Genomic DNA, 14,890 nt, shown 5'->3' on the forward strand with positions numbered 1-14,890 from the left:
CCCCCCCTACCCCCTCGAATTCAGAAAATGAATGTCTTTTTCTCTCTCTTGTGGGTCAAAATTACAGTGAACCTGATTTGAAGTGGCTCCATCAGACCCACCCCGGTTTATCCCTGCTGGAGCCTTTTTTTGAGCCCTGCCTGGTTAAGTGTAAAGAACAAGGAGAGCTTCTCCCATGTACATGGGGAGCTTGGAGTCAGCCTCCCTGCTGAGCTTTTGGCATCCAAACCCATAATTATATTTTAGGGCTGCATTTGCTGAACACAAGTAACTTCTCCCACGCACACACACCTTTTCTGGACAAAACCTGGCCTGTTTCCTCCCCTTGCAAATCAGCATTTAACAGCAGTGGGCAAGCAAGAACTTGTGCTGCCCCACTGTTGACTCCTGCTCCTCTCTTCTCTTTAGAGCATCCACAAGGACCTGGAGGAGAAGATCGCACGTTTCCACCAGCGGGAAGATGCCATTCTCTATGCCAGCTGCTTTGATGCCAACGCTGGTATCTTTGAGGTTCATAAGGCTTCCCTTGTGCTGTGCATGGAGGAGGGAGGTGACAGTAATGTGGCTGCCATCCCTTCCAGATGCCCCGCTGTGAGCTCTGTGCACCAGAAAAGGTGGCAGTGACTGGTGGTGAAAAGCCCTGACTTGGGGCCCTTGGACCAGGGAAGCCATACAAGAGCATTTAACCAGCCCTCACCTCCCCTGTCTCCAGCCAGCTGCAGCTCTTGGGGAGGGATCTCATTTCCTCAGAGGTCTGTACTCCCCCTTAAGGTGTAGGTGAGGGGAAGGGGGAGGGAGGTTTTGAGCTCAGAAGCCACAAGCAAGAGCTTGGCATAAAGAAATCGGGGGATAAGGTGACTAGGAAGGAAATATAAAGTTCAGCAATGCCGGGAGAGATGTGGCAGCTGGAATCAATCACAACCTTGTTCTCTGTACTGAGAGAGGCTGGGAAATCTTGGTGAGGTGGCATCCAGAGCAAAGGATGATCCTTTCTGTTTGGCACGGCCAGGCCCTGCTGACCCCAGAGGATGCAGTGCTGTCGGATGAGCTGAACCACGCTTCCATCATCGATGGGATCCGCCTGTGCAAGGCCAACAAGTACCGCTACAAGCACATGGACATGCAGGACCTGGAGGCCAAGCTGAAGGAAGCGCAGGTATGGAGGGCTGCTCCCACCCCAACACCAGGGCATTGCTTAGCTGTGCTGCCTGTGCAGTAGCCAGTGCTGGAGGGTGAGCTCTGCCTTCTCCCATGCAATAGGCATTGTTTTTGCCAACAGGCACAGGTAGGCATGGATAGGCAAGGAGGCAAAGCAGCTAGTTGTGATGGAAATACCCCCATCTCAGTTAGATACATCCTCTCCATTAAGAGTGTGTCCCTTTGCCAGCCCCTCAGGGTGACAGCTTCACCCCTGGGATGCCTTTTTCCCTCCAACAGAAGCATCGACTGCGACTAGTGGCCACTGATGGTGCCTTCTCCATGGACGGTGACATCGCACCCCTGAGGGAAATCTGCCAGCTTGCACAGAAGTATGATGCCCTGGTCTTCATTGATGAATGCCATGCCACAGGATTCCTGGGACCCAATGGGCGGTAAGTGACTGCTTCAACCCTGTTTCTTCCTCCTACCCTGACTACTTCTGAAGCAAGGCCAAAGGTGCTGATGGCCAATGTGTTTTTGTGTGGGGACTCCTTGAAGGCTTTGCACCTCACCTTTGGACTGAAAGGAGATACTTTAGCAGTGATTCATCCCAAAGTGACAGCTGTTCCTCAGTGTGTAATGGATGGTGTGACCATCTCATCTGCCTCTCCTGGCAGGTGCGTTGTTTGGACTATCAAACTTCTGTGTGGGAAGTTTGAGCACTCTCCCATCTGTAAGGGATGAAGGACCCATGCTCTTACTTTGTGAGGTCCCAGCTTAGGCTTTCTGCAGGAGGGGAAGGTCAACACTTGGGTTGAACTATCTCAAGGGGCTGTACCTCCTTGTCTAGAAGGAGGGATGCCAGAGAGCTGGCTGACGTTGCTTTGTTTCCCTTGAGGTATCCGGCAGCTTTCCTGGTGTGTGCTGGCACAGCTGATAATGTGACATTCCTTTTTCTACAGGGGTACTGATGAGCTCCTGGGAGTGATGGACAAAGTCACCATCATCAATTCCACCCTTGGAAAAGCTCTTGGAGGAGCTGCAGGTGAAGGCATTTTCCTGTCCAGGGTCCTGCATGCCCTAAAGAGCTCTACAGCATCACTCTTATGTTTCCTTCCTCTGCCTAATGATAGAGTAACAGATGCATGTTATCCTCTTCCACTGGTGGCATGAGGCTTGGTTTGTGATGTTGCAGCAGGATTAAGGGAGATCCTGCCATGTGCTCCTTACACCTTCATCTTTCTCATGCATTTGCCTTTGGGATCAAGGTGGAAACTCTTGGTCAAAAGCATCAGCTGTGATTTTTAGACCTGGTTTGTACCTGAATTCCTGCTATAGGTGTCAGGTTGGCTTTATCAAGGAGCCCCACTCTAAACAGGTCACCCTGGGGTGCCCAGTCCAATTCTCTCTCCTCCATCTGCAGGTGGGTACACAACGGGTCCCAAACCCCTCATCGATTTGCTCCGCCAGCGTTCCCGCCCATACCTCTTCTCCAACAGCTTGCCCCCTGCCGTGGTGGGCTGTGCATCCAAGGCCCTGGACCTGCTCATGGAGAGCAATGCCATTGCACAGTCTATGGCTGCCAAAACCCAACGGTGAGGGGGCCATGTTGGGGTGGGAGGAGGGGCAGCTTTGTTAGGAATGAGTTGTCTGTGATTTATTCACCGTCACCCCCCGGATTTGCAAGCCAGAGCTCAGGGGAAACTGCAGGATGTGCCTGTCTGTGTCAGACAGATGTTTCACATCTGGATGCTCTGTGAGCTGGGGCACATCTGCCCCTCAAGGATCTGCAGTCCCATTTTGCTGAGCAGGACACGGTGGAGGTCACTCCAAGAGGAGAGATCTCTTCCCTGCACAGAAGATAAACAGTGGAGCAAACCTTACCCAGTTCTCAGTGGTCAGGGTTCCCAGGGGAAAGAAAGGCAGTGGTCTCCAAGGACAGGGTTGATGAGGTTTTTACTCATCCTGTTGTTCCCTTCACCAGGTTCAGAACTAAGATGACAGCAGCTGGCTTCACCATCTCAGGGAAAGACCACCCTATCTGTCCAGTCATGCTGGGGGATGCTCGGCTGGCATCAGTGATGGCAGAGGACATGCTCAACAGAGGTGATCTGGGGAGGGGGCTCAGCATGCAGACACCTTCCCTGAGGGAAGGGACAGTTGGTGGTGGTGCCACCGTAAGCCCTCCTCCAGAGGATGTTCCTGAATGAAATCCAGTACTTCTCCACCCTCCAGCTGCAAATATCCTCATGGTCTCCCCCAGATGTTGCTGGCTTCACCTTCTTTCTCTTTTAGGGAGGGGATTTACATTAATGCTCTTGTCCTGCCATGCTGGACTCCATCCCCATTGCTAGCCCTAAATCTCATTTCCATGCTTGGGAGCAGATGGCACTTGAAAACCCTGAAGCCTGGAAGTGGTTATTGGGAGGGGAACCTTTCTATCACCCAGTACACCTCAGCCTGCCTCCGTCCCAGCCAGCTCTGACTCTGCCTGTGTTCCCTCCCCAGGCATTTATGTCATTGGCTTCAGCTACCCCGTGGTCCCCAAGGGGAAGGCCCGCATTCGGGTCCAGATCTCTGCCGTGCACAGTGACGAGGACATCGACCGCTGCGTGGAAGCCTTCACTGAGGTGGGACGGAAGCACGGAGCACTGCCTTGAGGGGCCAGAAAACACCTCCTCAGCACCATCCCTGCCCACAACCAAGTGCCTCTGATGGGGAAAAAGGCTTGAGCAGCACACTGCCAGAAGTAGGACCATTCCTCAAGGCATCACAGCCTGCATCCCATGAATCAGCCAGTTGGCTGTTGCAGTGTGCTGGCAGTAGCACTGGCAACCAGCACTTAAAAGTGTCATTAAAGGTGTCCTGCAGCACAGCAGATATTTGTCTGCCTCCTATTTCCTCATCCAGGAGCTGCACCCCATCCCCGTCCTCTCATGCTGTGACCAGACACTCTGCTATGCCTTCCCTGAAGCCTCAGGCCAGATGCTGAAGCGCTGCAATTCCTGCTGTCTCCTGATGGAAATACAGCGTTGCTGATGTGCCTGAGGTTTTCTGCTTCTTCTCTGCTGTCCTGTGGGTGCAGCAGCATCACCCTGGCAGATCTGACTGCTGCAATTCCCCACTGAGGCAGGGGTGTTTTCCAGGCGCTTTGCAACCTGTGCCACTGGCAGCTGGTTAGGGAAAGAGGACATGGGCCAGCCAAAGCTCCAGTGGTCCTTTCTCTCCTTCTCACTCTCAGGTGTTAGATGTGAGGCTTGCTTGGACCCCGGCTACAAGGCTTTGCCAATTGCTTCAGTGGTCCCAGACCTGCCCTGGGAAAGACATCTTGCCCCAGAGAGGCCATCAGGCAGCATGCAAGCTGACGTGGCAGAGGCCAGCAGCATGGTGAGAGGATCTGCATCTGACAGAGGCCTAGGCCAGGGGCAGAGCAGAAACCTTTAATTTTCTTCCACGTGGCAGGAATCTGTGGATTTGTTCCTCCAAGCTGTGCTGGTGTAGCATTTCAGCATTCAAGCAGGCGCAAGTGGGACCTGGGCATCCCTTAGGATTGCTTTGTTTGCATCAGTTTCACTCCAGATCAGAATCTGTGTGTCCTGCCAGCTGCCCCTGTGCTGAGTGTGCTGCAGTCAGGGGCAGATTCCAGCTGAAATGGAGTGTGCTGTGCCTGGGTGCTGGAGCACTGGGTCACTTCAGCAAAGACCTGCTCTGAAGTCACTACGTGTCGCTAGGCAGTCAGGGAGCAAACTACAGAGCAGTAATGTCTGACCTGAACCAGAGCAACTGCAGAAGAATATAGGTGTTAATCCAGGATTGTAGGGCTTTACAAGGATGCAGAGGACAGAGGAGAAACACGTTCTATAGGTTCTACAGGACTGCAACCAAACCCTGTTAGAACAGCTGGTAGTGTAACTGTGTGCTGATTTTGTTTAGTTTTCCATCTCCACAGGCCCTGAGCTCAGCCTGCTGATAAACTATGATATGGAGTTCACTTTCTGTGGCACCAGGCCCTTGCAGTGCTGCAAACCTTTTTCAACAGGGCAGTGTTTTGGCATGGGGAATGTAGTGGGGAAGGCAGGAGGATTGCTCTCAGGCCCCTCATGCAACCTGGAAGAGATGAAAGTTCAGCCAGATGGGCTCGGCTATAGAGAGGTTGAGACCCGAAACTGAATCACTGCTGGTCTGAGCCCAGTGCATGTGCACCCCGTGCTCCCCCTGCCTGCACACCTCCACTGCACACCTGTACCACACTCCCTCACATTTCTGTCCTGCTGGTCCCCCGCCCTGGTCTGCCTCTGCTCCATTCCGGGACAGACAACCCAAGCAGTTTAACCCTGCTCCAGCTTTCACGTCCTCCTCACTGGGAGAGCAGCCCCACAGATGTCCCACTGCTCAGCTGCAGGCCAGAGCAGCAGCAGCCTTCCTCCTGTGATGCTCACAACTGGTTTTGCATGCACATGTGGGCTCTCCCTTCTGCTCCTCTTCTCACCAGGTGCATTGACCTCCCTCTCCCTCGGCAGCTGACTCCCTGTACTCTGCCTGCTTCAAGGCCAAGCTCAGCAGCAGACTGTGGAGCTGTCTGGGGAACAGCCTGGGGAGTGCTGGAGCCCCGGGAAGGCAGAAGGGTCAGACAATGGCACGCTGGAAATGAATAATGCAGTGCCCGTTGACGTGTAGGCATCATGTTAATATTGAATTCCCAGGCAAATCCTCCCACTCTATTGCTTCCAGGCCTTCCAGCCTAGGTCTGATCTACAGCTCTAGGCAGCTTTTAGCCCAGAAAGCAGAGGATGTTTTGCAGAGTGGAATGCAGAGGCAGATGCCACTTTTTGAGGATGCAGTTCCCACCCTGGGCTCCCTGGCCTACCCCATAACCCTGTGTGCTGCCCTGGCAATCCTGGGTCTGGAGCTGTCACCCTTTGCACTGTGGGATAGGTGGGGGATCCATGTATTTCACCCAGTTTACCTCAAAGTAGGGGACTATCCTATCCCATCCCATTTTTATACACACCTAGCCTCACAAATGCTTCCAAGCCCTGGGTCCTGGCCCACACCCCACTTCTTCTACCCTCACTAAGCTGCCTTGTTGCAGTCCCAAACCTGCCCTGCTGCCCACCAATTCACCCCAGCCTCTCTCCACGTTGCTGTTTCCACCCTGAGCAGTGGCCCACCTCTCTCTAGCCTTTCTCTGCTAGAATTCCCTTGCCCTGGCTCCCTGCCTGCAGCCCCACCCAGGCAGGCAGGGATGCCCCAGCTTGGACTGAGCCAGCTGGGGCTGATGCAAACGGGGTCTGAACCTGCTGTTCAGTGCCATAATTTTCCCATCCCTAATCCTTTACTGGAGATAAATGCTGCACAAGGGCCTCCGCTGGTCCTAATGCCTCACGGCACTGGTGGGTGAGGGGTGAAGCAGCTGCACTCCCCACCCAGGGGTTTCGGCGAGACAGAGCAATGACCACAGCCATCCCCACTTCCTTTCTGGAGGTTTATTTCTGTTTAGGGGATTTCCCCCCAGCTCCGAGGGTGAACCCAGGCAGCCGTTTGCCTTTTCGGGCCTTCTGGCTGCAAGAACAGGCACCGGGGGGTCCCTCCGTAGCCCCCCCGCAGCCCGTTCAGTGGCAGGAGCACTTGCAGGCGGCCACGACGGGGTAGGGGATCTGCCGCCAGGCGCAGTTTGGGGGGCTGGGGTGCTGCGGGGTCCAGCAGTGCCAGGCCAGCAGCTTGATGCGAGTGAGCTGTGCGGGGCGGCAGCTCATGCCGGGGGGCCAGGAGCAGCCGGGGGGGCCGCTCTCGCACGTGGTGTGGCGCACCCAGCGCGGCCAGAAGATGGGTCCCAGGTCGACCCAGGCGGAGGTGAGGCGGCAGGAGGCCCGTTCCACCAGCCACTGCCGCAGGCGGCGGGCCAGGACCCCCGGTAGCTGCGGGGGCAGCTCGGGGGCGGCGGGCAGCAGGATGGGCAGCTCCAGCCCCTCCACCTCTCGCCACAGCTTGCGGTGATATCGCCCCGCACCCTCGGCCAGGTCCCTGCTCATGGACTCCAGGTTCTCCTCGGGGATGCTGCCGTTGCGACCGCGGGGCTCCTCGGTCGCCATCCAGAAGGGGTCGAAGGCCGAGCCCAGGAGCCGGCGCAGCCGCCCGGGGCGCAGGTGCCGGGGCTTGGGGGAGTAGCGATAATCCTCGGGGGAGAGGGACAGGCTGTAGGGCCGCACCGGGGCCGAGGGGTGACCGCGCAGCAGGTGGGCGGTGGGGTCAGCGGTGCTGGACGGTGGCAGCAGCGGCTCCCGGGGCTCCTCCAGAGACGGCGGTGGGCCTGGGATGGCCGGTGGTGGCAGCAGGCACAGGAGGAGGAGGAGGCAGCTGCGGTGTGGTCCCTCCATGGCAAGCAGCACTGTGGCAGGCTGTGCCCGGCTGCAGACTTGCACTCCGCCGCATCCCCTGGGTTATCACTGCGTCCCGAGGCACGGCCTTCCCCTTTTCCCTGGTTACAGCGGCTGATAGGGAGCTGGCGGGGACACCTTGCTCCTTCCCACCAGAGGGGCAAGTGGTGGGGAGAAGCTGCATGGTCCCTCCTGCCAGGCCGAGGGTTGCCACTGAGCCAGTGGGGATATTGGGGCTGCTGTGGAGGGGAAGGGGCCAGCGCCTCCTTCTCCACATCCTGCTCCATCCTTGGAAGAGGTAGCCATGACTTTCCCAGTGAAGGGAAGCTGGTGGCCTTTGAGTCTTGCTGAGAAAGGATCATCAAGCTGCACTCGGTCTTAGTGCACCTGGAAGTCCTCAGGGCACAGCTCCTGTCACCAGGATGGACATGGCAGCAGAGTGGCAGGGCAGGAGGGCTGTGTGGGTCACTGTCCTCTCCTGGCACATCAGCCAGCACCCATGCTGTCTCAGGCAGCTGTGATGGAGCTGCACCTCTGGAGGTGGCCATCCTGGAGGTCTTGTCCTCCCTCCCACACTGCAGTACTGGTGGAGTGCAGACCAGGACTGGATGAAATCTGAAACCTGCTTTCTCCTCCTTCCCTAGGTCAGATGTTGTGGGAGAGGCTCGATCTGCTCAGTGCTGTGTTAGTAACAACTAATAATAGCTAGCAACAGCAATTAATTGCTCATCTTCCATAGGGTTTAGGGCCCTATCCCAAGGACAGGGCAGGGACAAGGCTCACAGTGGTGGGATATTTATATTCTCCGGAGGTGTTGGACAACACATTCTGAACACCCGGCATCGAGAGGTGGCTGCTGAGGTCCAAGGGACCCTTCTCCCCCCCATCCCCCCTCTTCCACCAGAGAGTAGTGAGCTTTCTCTCTGCCACCTCCTTCTCAGCAGGAGGAGCAGGGAGCAGCTGAGCCTGCGGGAAAGCTGGGCAGAGAGGAGTTAACTCCAAACCCAACCTCAGGGAGAGGGGAAAAAAAAACCAGAGATCTATGGATCAGCAGCAAGAGCAGAGGGAGGGAAAAGGGGGAGTCAGAGAGAGAGGAGAGGAGCTCTGGAAGGAGGGAGAGCAGAGCTGGTGGCAGGCAGGGGGAGGCAGCGGAGCACCGGGCAGGAGTGACTGGGATGGCTGAGCTGCCCAGATAAACTCTTCAGTGCTCTGCATCCTCCTGCTACCACTGCGTGGGCTGGGCTAGACGTCTCCCCCCAAGCGAGTCGCAAAGCTGCAGGCACTTCCTCAAAAAGGTGAGTGCTGGCTTCCTCTGCTTCAGTGGGGAGATCCCATGGGGCCAGATGGATAAACTGGAGGGTAGCTATCAGTAGGACAGAGGGGACCAAAGACACAGAGAGGCAGGGAACAATCTCTTGGTGTGATACACAAATAAGCTGGGAAGCAGAAGTGGCATGAGCTGAGGGATGGGGGAGCATGGAGTGAAGGAGCTTGCATGACCCAAAACCAAGTTAATTGCTTGTCAACAGTAGCTAGATAACAGCTTTTTTCTTCTCTGTTACTGCTCAGAGAAGGACAATTTGTTCTAATGATAGCACAACAAGGGGAAGGCTTATTCAGAGATAGGCTGTTGGTGTTCCCTGCCTGAGCACAGTGTTACTCAGGGCTGGAGGAAGTTTTGCAGCAAATCACAATACCTTAAGCTGTGGTAATAACAGCCTCATTCACGATGATCATCATGTTGTATTTCAGGTGGCTTCAGGGTCTCCTCCCCATCCTCACCTAGCTGCCACCACCCAGCCCTTGACCACCTCTCTGCTTCAGGAAAAGGTGCCCTTAGTTGCCTCTCCTCTGTGGAGCATAACTACTGCACAGGGAGCAGGGAGCAGCCAGCTCCAGCGTGGAGGTGGTCCCAGTTTAAGGAGTTCCCTTGGGGTAGGAATGTGTTGGGGTGCTGCTGCTGCTGTGGGGTGTGATCCAGGCATCCCTGCTGTCAGAGGTGGCACAGCCCTGGGCTCAGTGTGCTGGGACCACTTGCAGCCCATGGGAGCCCCCTTCCCCATGGTCTCATGGCCAAACCGTGCTGAACAGTAGCCAGGGTTTAGACTTGCTTAGACAGGGATTTAGCAGCTTTGAGAATGCAGGAGGAATGTTGGGAAGGCCAGGTGGCAGGGCAGGGGGAAACCTTCAGGGTGCTGGGAGTACAGGAGGTGTTCTGATAGGAATGTGGATCCAGGCAGGAGAAAGAGGCTTCAGATGTGGACTGACTGACCCCAACAGCATTCTTGCCAGCAATGTCATGAGGGTCTCAGTGGCATCATTTAAGCAGCTGGTTGGGATTGGCATCTCTGGGAGAAATGTGGGTGTCAAAGGCTGGGGTCAGGCACCTTGGGGCCTATTATCCCTTTCTCCCCATGCAGGTCCCTGCAGTCTGACAGGAAGATGCCGGGGGGATTGAATGTCTCTTCTGACAGCCCGGAGTTACGAGCAGCAGGGATTATTGTGCCTGTCATCTTCTCCCTCATCTTCCTCGTGGGTACTGTGGGGAATGGGCTGGTGCTGGCTGTGCTGCTATGGAATGGCCAAGTCAAGTACTCCACCACCAACCTCTTCATCCTCAACCTGGCTGTGGCTGACCTGTGCTTCATCATCTGCTGTGTCCCTTTCCAGGCCACCATTTACACCCTGGATGGGTGGCTCTTCGGGGCCTTTGCCTGCAAGGCTGTGCATTTCCTGATCTACCTCACCATGTATGCCAGCAGCTTTACCCTGGCTGCTGTCTCTGTTGACAGGTAAGTGTCCCCTTCCCTTTGAGCTCTGCAGCTCAGGGACACTCTGTTTGCCACTCTTGAGCTAAGGGTGGGAGAAAGGCCACTCCTTGTCCTCTTGGTGTCCTGTAAGAAGCAGGTCGGGTCTCCCCAGAGGCAGGGCCAGCAGAGCCAGCCTCCCCAGCTCCCCATGCCCTCTCCCTCCAGCAAGCCAAGCTCTCAGCCTAATTACCCAATGCTCACTTGGGAAGGAGGAGAGTCCACCAAGTGTAACCAAGAACAGCAAAACCCCCAGGGCAGCAACACAACTCAGAAGAAATCCTTCTCTTACCTGGTTCAAGGTTCAAGAGATACACTGCTTGCCCTTCCTGAGCTAGCACAGCAGAGTGGATGATAGAGATCCCAGACCCTCTGTTGGGAAGCCTCACTCCCAAAAAGTTTGGGAGGGAAGAGATGGGTGGCTGCATGGGAAGGGGTGCACAGATGGCAGCTCCACAGGGCAGGAGAAGTAGCTCATCTCACTCATGTTGTGTTGTGCTCTCTTTGTCTTTCCCCTCCTTGCCAGGTACTTGGCCATTCGCTACCCACTGAAGTCCCGGGATCTCCGCACATCCCGAAATGCAGGAGTGGCCATTGTGGTAATCTGGTCACTGTCACTGCTCTTCGCAGGGCCTTACCTCAGTTACTACCAGATAATCCATTACCACGGTGTGCCCATCTGTGTCCCCATCTGGGAGGACCAGCACCGAAAGGTTCTGGACATCGTCACGTTTGTGTTTGGATACCTGCTGCCCGTGACCGTGGTGAGCCTGGCATACACTAGGACCATCAAGTTCTTGTGGACCTCTGTAGACCCCATAGAAAGAATCTCAGAGTCTCGGAAAGCCAAGCGTAAGGTCACCAAGATGATTGTCACTGTGGCCATCCTGTTCTGCCTCTGCTGGTTGCCCCACCACCTGGTCATCCTCTGCTTCTGGTTTGGCCACTTTCCCTTCAACCGGGCCACATATGCTTTCCGCCTGGCTTCCCACTGCCTTTCCTACACCAACTCCTGCCTCAACCCCATTGTCTATGCCCTCATCTCCAAGCATTTCCGCAAGCGTTTCAAGCAGGTCTTCACCTGCCTCTTCTTCCAGAACAAGATCAGGAAGAGGAAGAAGAAGAGAGTTGGAAGGAAATTCCATATGGTCAATGTGGAAAGAGGTTTCGCGAACAGGATGGGAGCTTTCTATGGAGGCAACAGTGAGGGGACCCAAGTCTCAGAGGAGAACACCAGGAAGAGGGACCTTGAAGTTGCCACTTGTGCCAGAGCATGGACTCGGCAGGTACAAGATGCCGTGGTCTCTGTTCAGAAGGAGCTGCTGGAGGAGGGAAGTTTGGCAACAGCTGGCCATTCCCTAGACATGACCCCTCTAAGGGGAACTGTAGGAGAAGACCAAGAAGAAGCCCTAGAAAAGGGCTAGAGAGGCAAGAAAGAAGTCTCCATTTGCATCACATTTTCTGACCACGTCACAGGGGTTTCGCTTTCCTCCAGGATCATCACGCCCACACCTTATCCCCACTGAGATGGTTTTATGTTGGCAGTGAGAGATGAGCTCACTCATTCAGACCCATTAAACTGAATTCAAGTCTCCCAGAACTCCTCAACCACCTTCTCCACAATCCTGTAGCCATGTCTGAGACCTGCCGTCATCCCAGCTCAATATTCACGGTAAACTTCAAGTGACTGCAACAGCCCTCCTTTTCCTTAATTATGTATGGCGTTTAATTAGTGCTGTGTGAATCCTGAATATGTAACTCTTAATGTGAGGCAGATCTGCACCTACGATTTCTTAAGAGATGGTGAAAGATGGGAAGCTCAGCAAAAAGTGTTCAGGCAAAGCTGTGACATTGTGGGACACCCAGACTTCCACACTGAAGCTGGGAAACAATTACAGGTTCTCATGGCACCAGTAGGTGTCCTGAGCCCTGCATGGGCTACAAAATCCTCTGGTGTCCTCACTTGTCCCCAGGCACGGTGCTGGAAGTTGTGTCAAAAGTAAAGGGGTTTTGGCCCCAGCCAGTGCTGTAGGCATTGTACCGTGGGGCTGGGTGACATCAGGCAGCTTGCAGAGCTGTGATGTGCATGAGCAGAGCCGTGATCTCCCCCTTATTTCTCTTCTTTTTCTGTTCCCTACGTCTGTTTGTGTAAATCTTTCCCTATTGCTTTGTCCTGCCCACTCTTAATTCCCAGGTGACGTGGCACTTCTAACACTCACTGAAGCTGTTGTATGCCTTGCTAGAGCTCAGCTCCAAGGATATCCCTTTTTTTGTGCAGAAGCCAACTGAAGAGGAAGGCCAACTGCGCTAGGAATTACTTTCTTTTTCCATTCAAGTGCTTGATGCTGCTTTCTGCACTTTGAGCCTCCCTTGCCTCTATTTTCTGATTTTTCCACCTCTCTCCTTTCATGGTGGCTGCCACTCCTCTACAGCAGATGTCTTTCAGAAACGTGTCCAGTGTGCCTTACCCACCTTCCTGGGAACAGCGAGTTCTGCAGCCACCCTTGGCACATGATGCCATAGCTGGTGGCCAGCTCTCATGGCCTCATCATTTCTACAGGTGAAGACTCACTCCACAGCCCAAAGCATTGAAGGGAGAAGGGAACAGCAGTCAGGAACAATGATGTGGTACAGCTGGACGCTGCCTGTTCTCGCCCAGATGCAGCTGGGCTGTTTCTCACCCCTGATCCTGCTCCTCCTGGTCCCAGCTTGCAAAAGGAGCAGATCAGATCAGAACTGACTGCTGCACATTGGGGTGAAGCCTAAATGAAACAGGACAGAGAGGACAGGGAAGATCTTGGGGAAAAGGTGCATTTAGCATGACAAGTGGCTGCAAGCCCTGGGTCCCTTCACTAAGCTCTGCCTGGTGCTAAGCCCTGATTTTGGGGAGCACATGAGCAGGAAGGGTAGGCACTGATCCTGGGTTGGGAAGGCTCTGGAGCCAGAAGGGAATTCCTGACTATCCGGTAACAGTGTACATGCTCCAACTGGTTTCTCAGCTCAAAAGCAGAGGTGAAGCAAAGATGTCACATCCTTGATACAGAGTCAGGTTTAATTAAAGCTGAAGGAGCTTGATTGCTGCTTTCCACGCAGCCTTCCCTCCAGACTGATTGGCATTCTGCAGTCTCTGCTCCCAACCTCTTGCCTTAACTAATTACTCTTTTCTCTTATTTTCTATCCTACTTTTTATTACTCAGGCTGACAAGCTCATCTTTAACCCTGCAGGGGCTGGTTTGCCACATCAGTAGAGTGCTGCTGTTCCAAGATCTGGAACAGGATAAATGAAACCAGAGAGGTGTGAGCAGGTCAGGGCTTTGCATCTAGTGGTCAGCACCAGCCCTTCTCTGTGGAGTGACTTAGTCCTGCCAACTGTGTGCTGGTTCTGGTGTCTGGCATCTCCCTGACATGTGTGACATGAGTCTGACACCACTGGGAGGTGTCAGACCCAGGTGCCAAGAAGCTCATCCTGCTTATGACCCTGTGTGTACATCTGGCAGCCCTGGGAAGGGAATTCTGGTTATTTCCTTTTGGGTTTAGCTGCTGGTTCCCAATCCATGAGCAGCCGTAACAGGTTGCCAGCTTATTATTTTAACTCTTCCAATAACCATGTGCTCTCCTCCCCTCTACGAGATTTCATTAAAAAAGCCCAGAGGAACGTTGTTTCCCACACCTCCTTTATCATCTTCTTAATCAAAACTTGCCGATTCCTCCACCTAGTCGCCCCACGGGCCCTGGCCTGCACGGGGCTGCTCCCCCAGGCTGGCCAGGCACAATGCATGAAGAAGGCATCTTTCTGTAAGTACCTTTCTGTGATGGAAGAGATCTTTGCTCACAGAGTGAGCAAAGGAAGCAGGTGAAAGGGTGGGAAATTTGCCAAAGATGTTTCATGGGGCTTCCTTAGCAGCACAGATAATTGCCGTGCTGGTTTTGGAGTCTGCTAGAAAGGCAAAGGTGGAGGAAGTAAACGAGTTCACTGTTGGAGATTAATTATTTCAGCTGCTGAAGAGCTGAACAAATTCTCGATGTTCACACACCTTGCAGTGTGCGCTTCGCATTCGATTGTGTGGGTGAAGTGGCTGCTCCAGAGAAAGGTCATTTGCTTAGTAACATCCATGCAGCTTTGCTGGGAGGCCTTGTCAGGGCTGTTGCTTCTCTGTGGGTCCTCTGTGAGACACAAGCAGGTTCTCAGCTCTTTTCTTATTTGAGCCAGATCCTCAGTCTGGCTGGTTTTGATTGCATCTTACAGCACAGCAGCTGCTGCAGAGCTAGGGAGGTTGCTACTGGGTTCAATGGCTGGGAATTCAGCATATCACATGCTCTGAATTAGAAGGGGAAACAAAGTGTATTTGGAGGTCAAGCAGTGGTGAGAGGGAAGCAAAGCCTAAAGTCCCAGTTGATATCGTGGCCCTGAGAACAGGGATGAATCATTGCTCAGGAAGGGATCTGGGGGGTGCATTTGATGGTGTAGCACAAAGAAAATGAGGAGGTTGGACGGATTTTAATAGCAAAATAAATAGAGGGAAACATGTGCTGTTGTTTCCATTCTCCATTACTGCAGCATACACC

The 14,890-nt window shown here is 54.3% G+C and overlaps 3 protein-coding genes across 3 annotated transcripts in view; 2 read left to right on the plus strand and 1 right to left on the minus strand.

Moving 5' to 3' along the window:
• GCAT (glycine C-acetyltransferase) overlaps window positions 1–4,018 on the plus strand; it is a 27,821-nt gene extending 23,803 nt beyond the window's left edge. The window contains exons 3-9 of the mRNA XM_042050392.1: window positions 407–499; window positions 1,010–1,156; window positions 1,438–1,592; window positions 2,103–2,185; window positions 2,564–2,735; window positions 3,125–3,246; window positions 3,649–4,018. Of these exons, the coding sequence (XP_041906326.1) occupies window positions 461–499; window positions 1,010–1,156; window positions 1,438–1,592; window positions 2,103–2,185; window positions 2,564–2,735; window positions 3,125–3,246; window positions 3,649–3,800 (870 nt within the window). The 5' untranslated portion in view covers window positions 407–460 and the 3' untranslated portion in view covers window positions 3,801–4,018. The remainder of the gene's footprint in view (window positions 1–406; window positions 500–1,009; window positions 1,157–1,437; window positions 1,593–2,102; window positions 2,186–2,563; window positions 2,736–3,124; window positions 3,247–3,648) is intronic.
• Window positions 4,019–6,624: 2,606 nt separating this feature from the next.
• On the minus strand, window positions 6,625–9,604 carry LOC121675213 (noggin-like). Its single transcript, XM_042050396.1, has one exon. It carries the CDS (start codon window positions 7,515–7,517, stop codon window positions 6,753–6,755), a length of 765 nt encoding a protein of 254 aa, XP_041906330.1. The 5' UTR covers window positions 7,518–9,604; the 3' UTR covers window positions 6,625–6,752.
• Window positions 9,605–9,959: 355 nt separating this feature from the next.
• GALR3 (galanin receptor 3) lies at window positions 9,960–14,839 on the plus strand. Its single transcript, XM_042050390.1, has 2 exons — window positions 9,960–10,309; window positions 10,851–14,839. Exons 1-2 carry the CDS (start codon window positions 9,960–9,962, stop codon window positions 11,746–11,748), a joined length of 1,248 nt encoding a protein of 415 aa, XP_041906324.1. The 3' UTR covers window positions 11,749–14,839.
• Window positions 14,840–14,890: the final 51 nt, after the last annotated feature.

The sequence above is a fragment of the Corvus kubaryi genome, unplaced genomic scaffold (genome assembly GCF_017639235.1).
Source record: "Corvus kubaryi isolate FWS band 111438036 unplaced genomic scaffold, C.kubaryi_AGA036_p1.0 74, whole genome shotgun sequence".
Lineage (NCBI taxonomy): Eukaryota > Metazoa > Chordata > Aves > Passeriformes > Corvidae > Corvus > Corvus kubaryi.

What these genes read in the sequence shown, in the direction of transcription:
- LOC121675213 (XM_042050396.1), bottom strand. Translation starts at nt 7,517, where the DNA reads ATGGAGGGACCACACCGCAGCTGCCTCCTCCTCCTCCTGTGCCTGCTG.
- GALR3 (XM_042050390.1), top strand. Translation starts at nt 9,960, where the DNA reads ATGCCGGGGGGATTGAATGTCTCTTCTGACAGCCCGGAGTTACGAGCA. An exon ending in GCTGCTGTCTCTGTTGACAG is followed by an intron (nt 10,310 to 10,850) that starts GTAAGTGTCCCC and finishes CCTCCTTGCCAG; the next exon opens with GTACTTGGCCATTCGCTACC.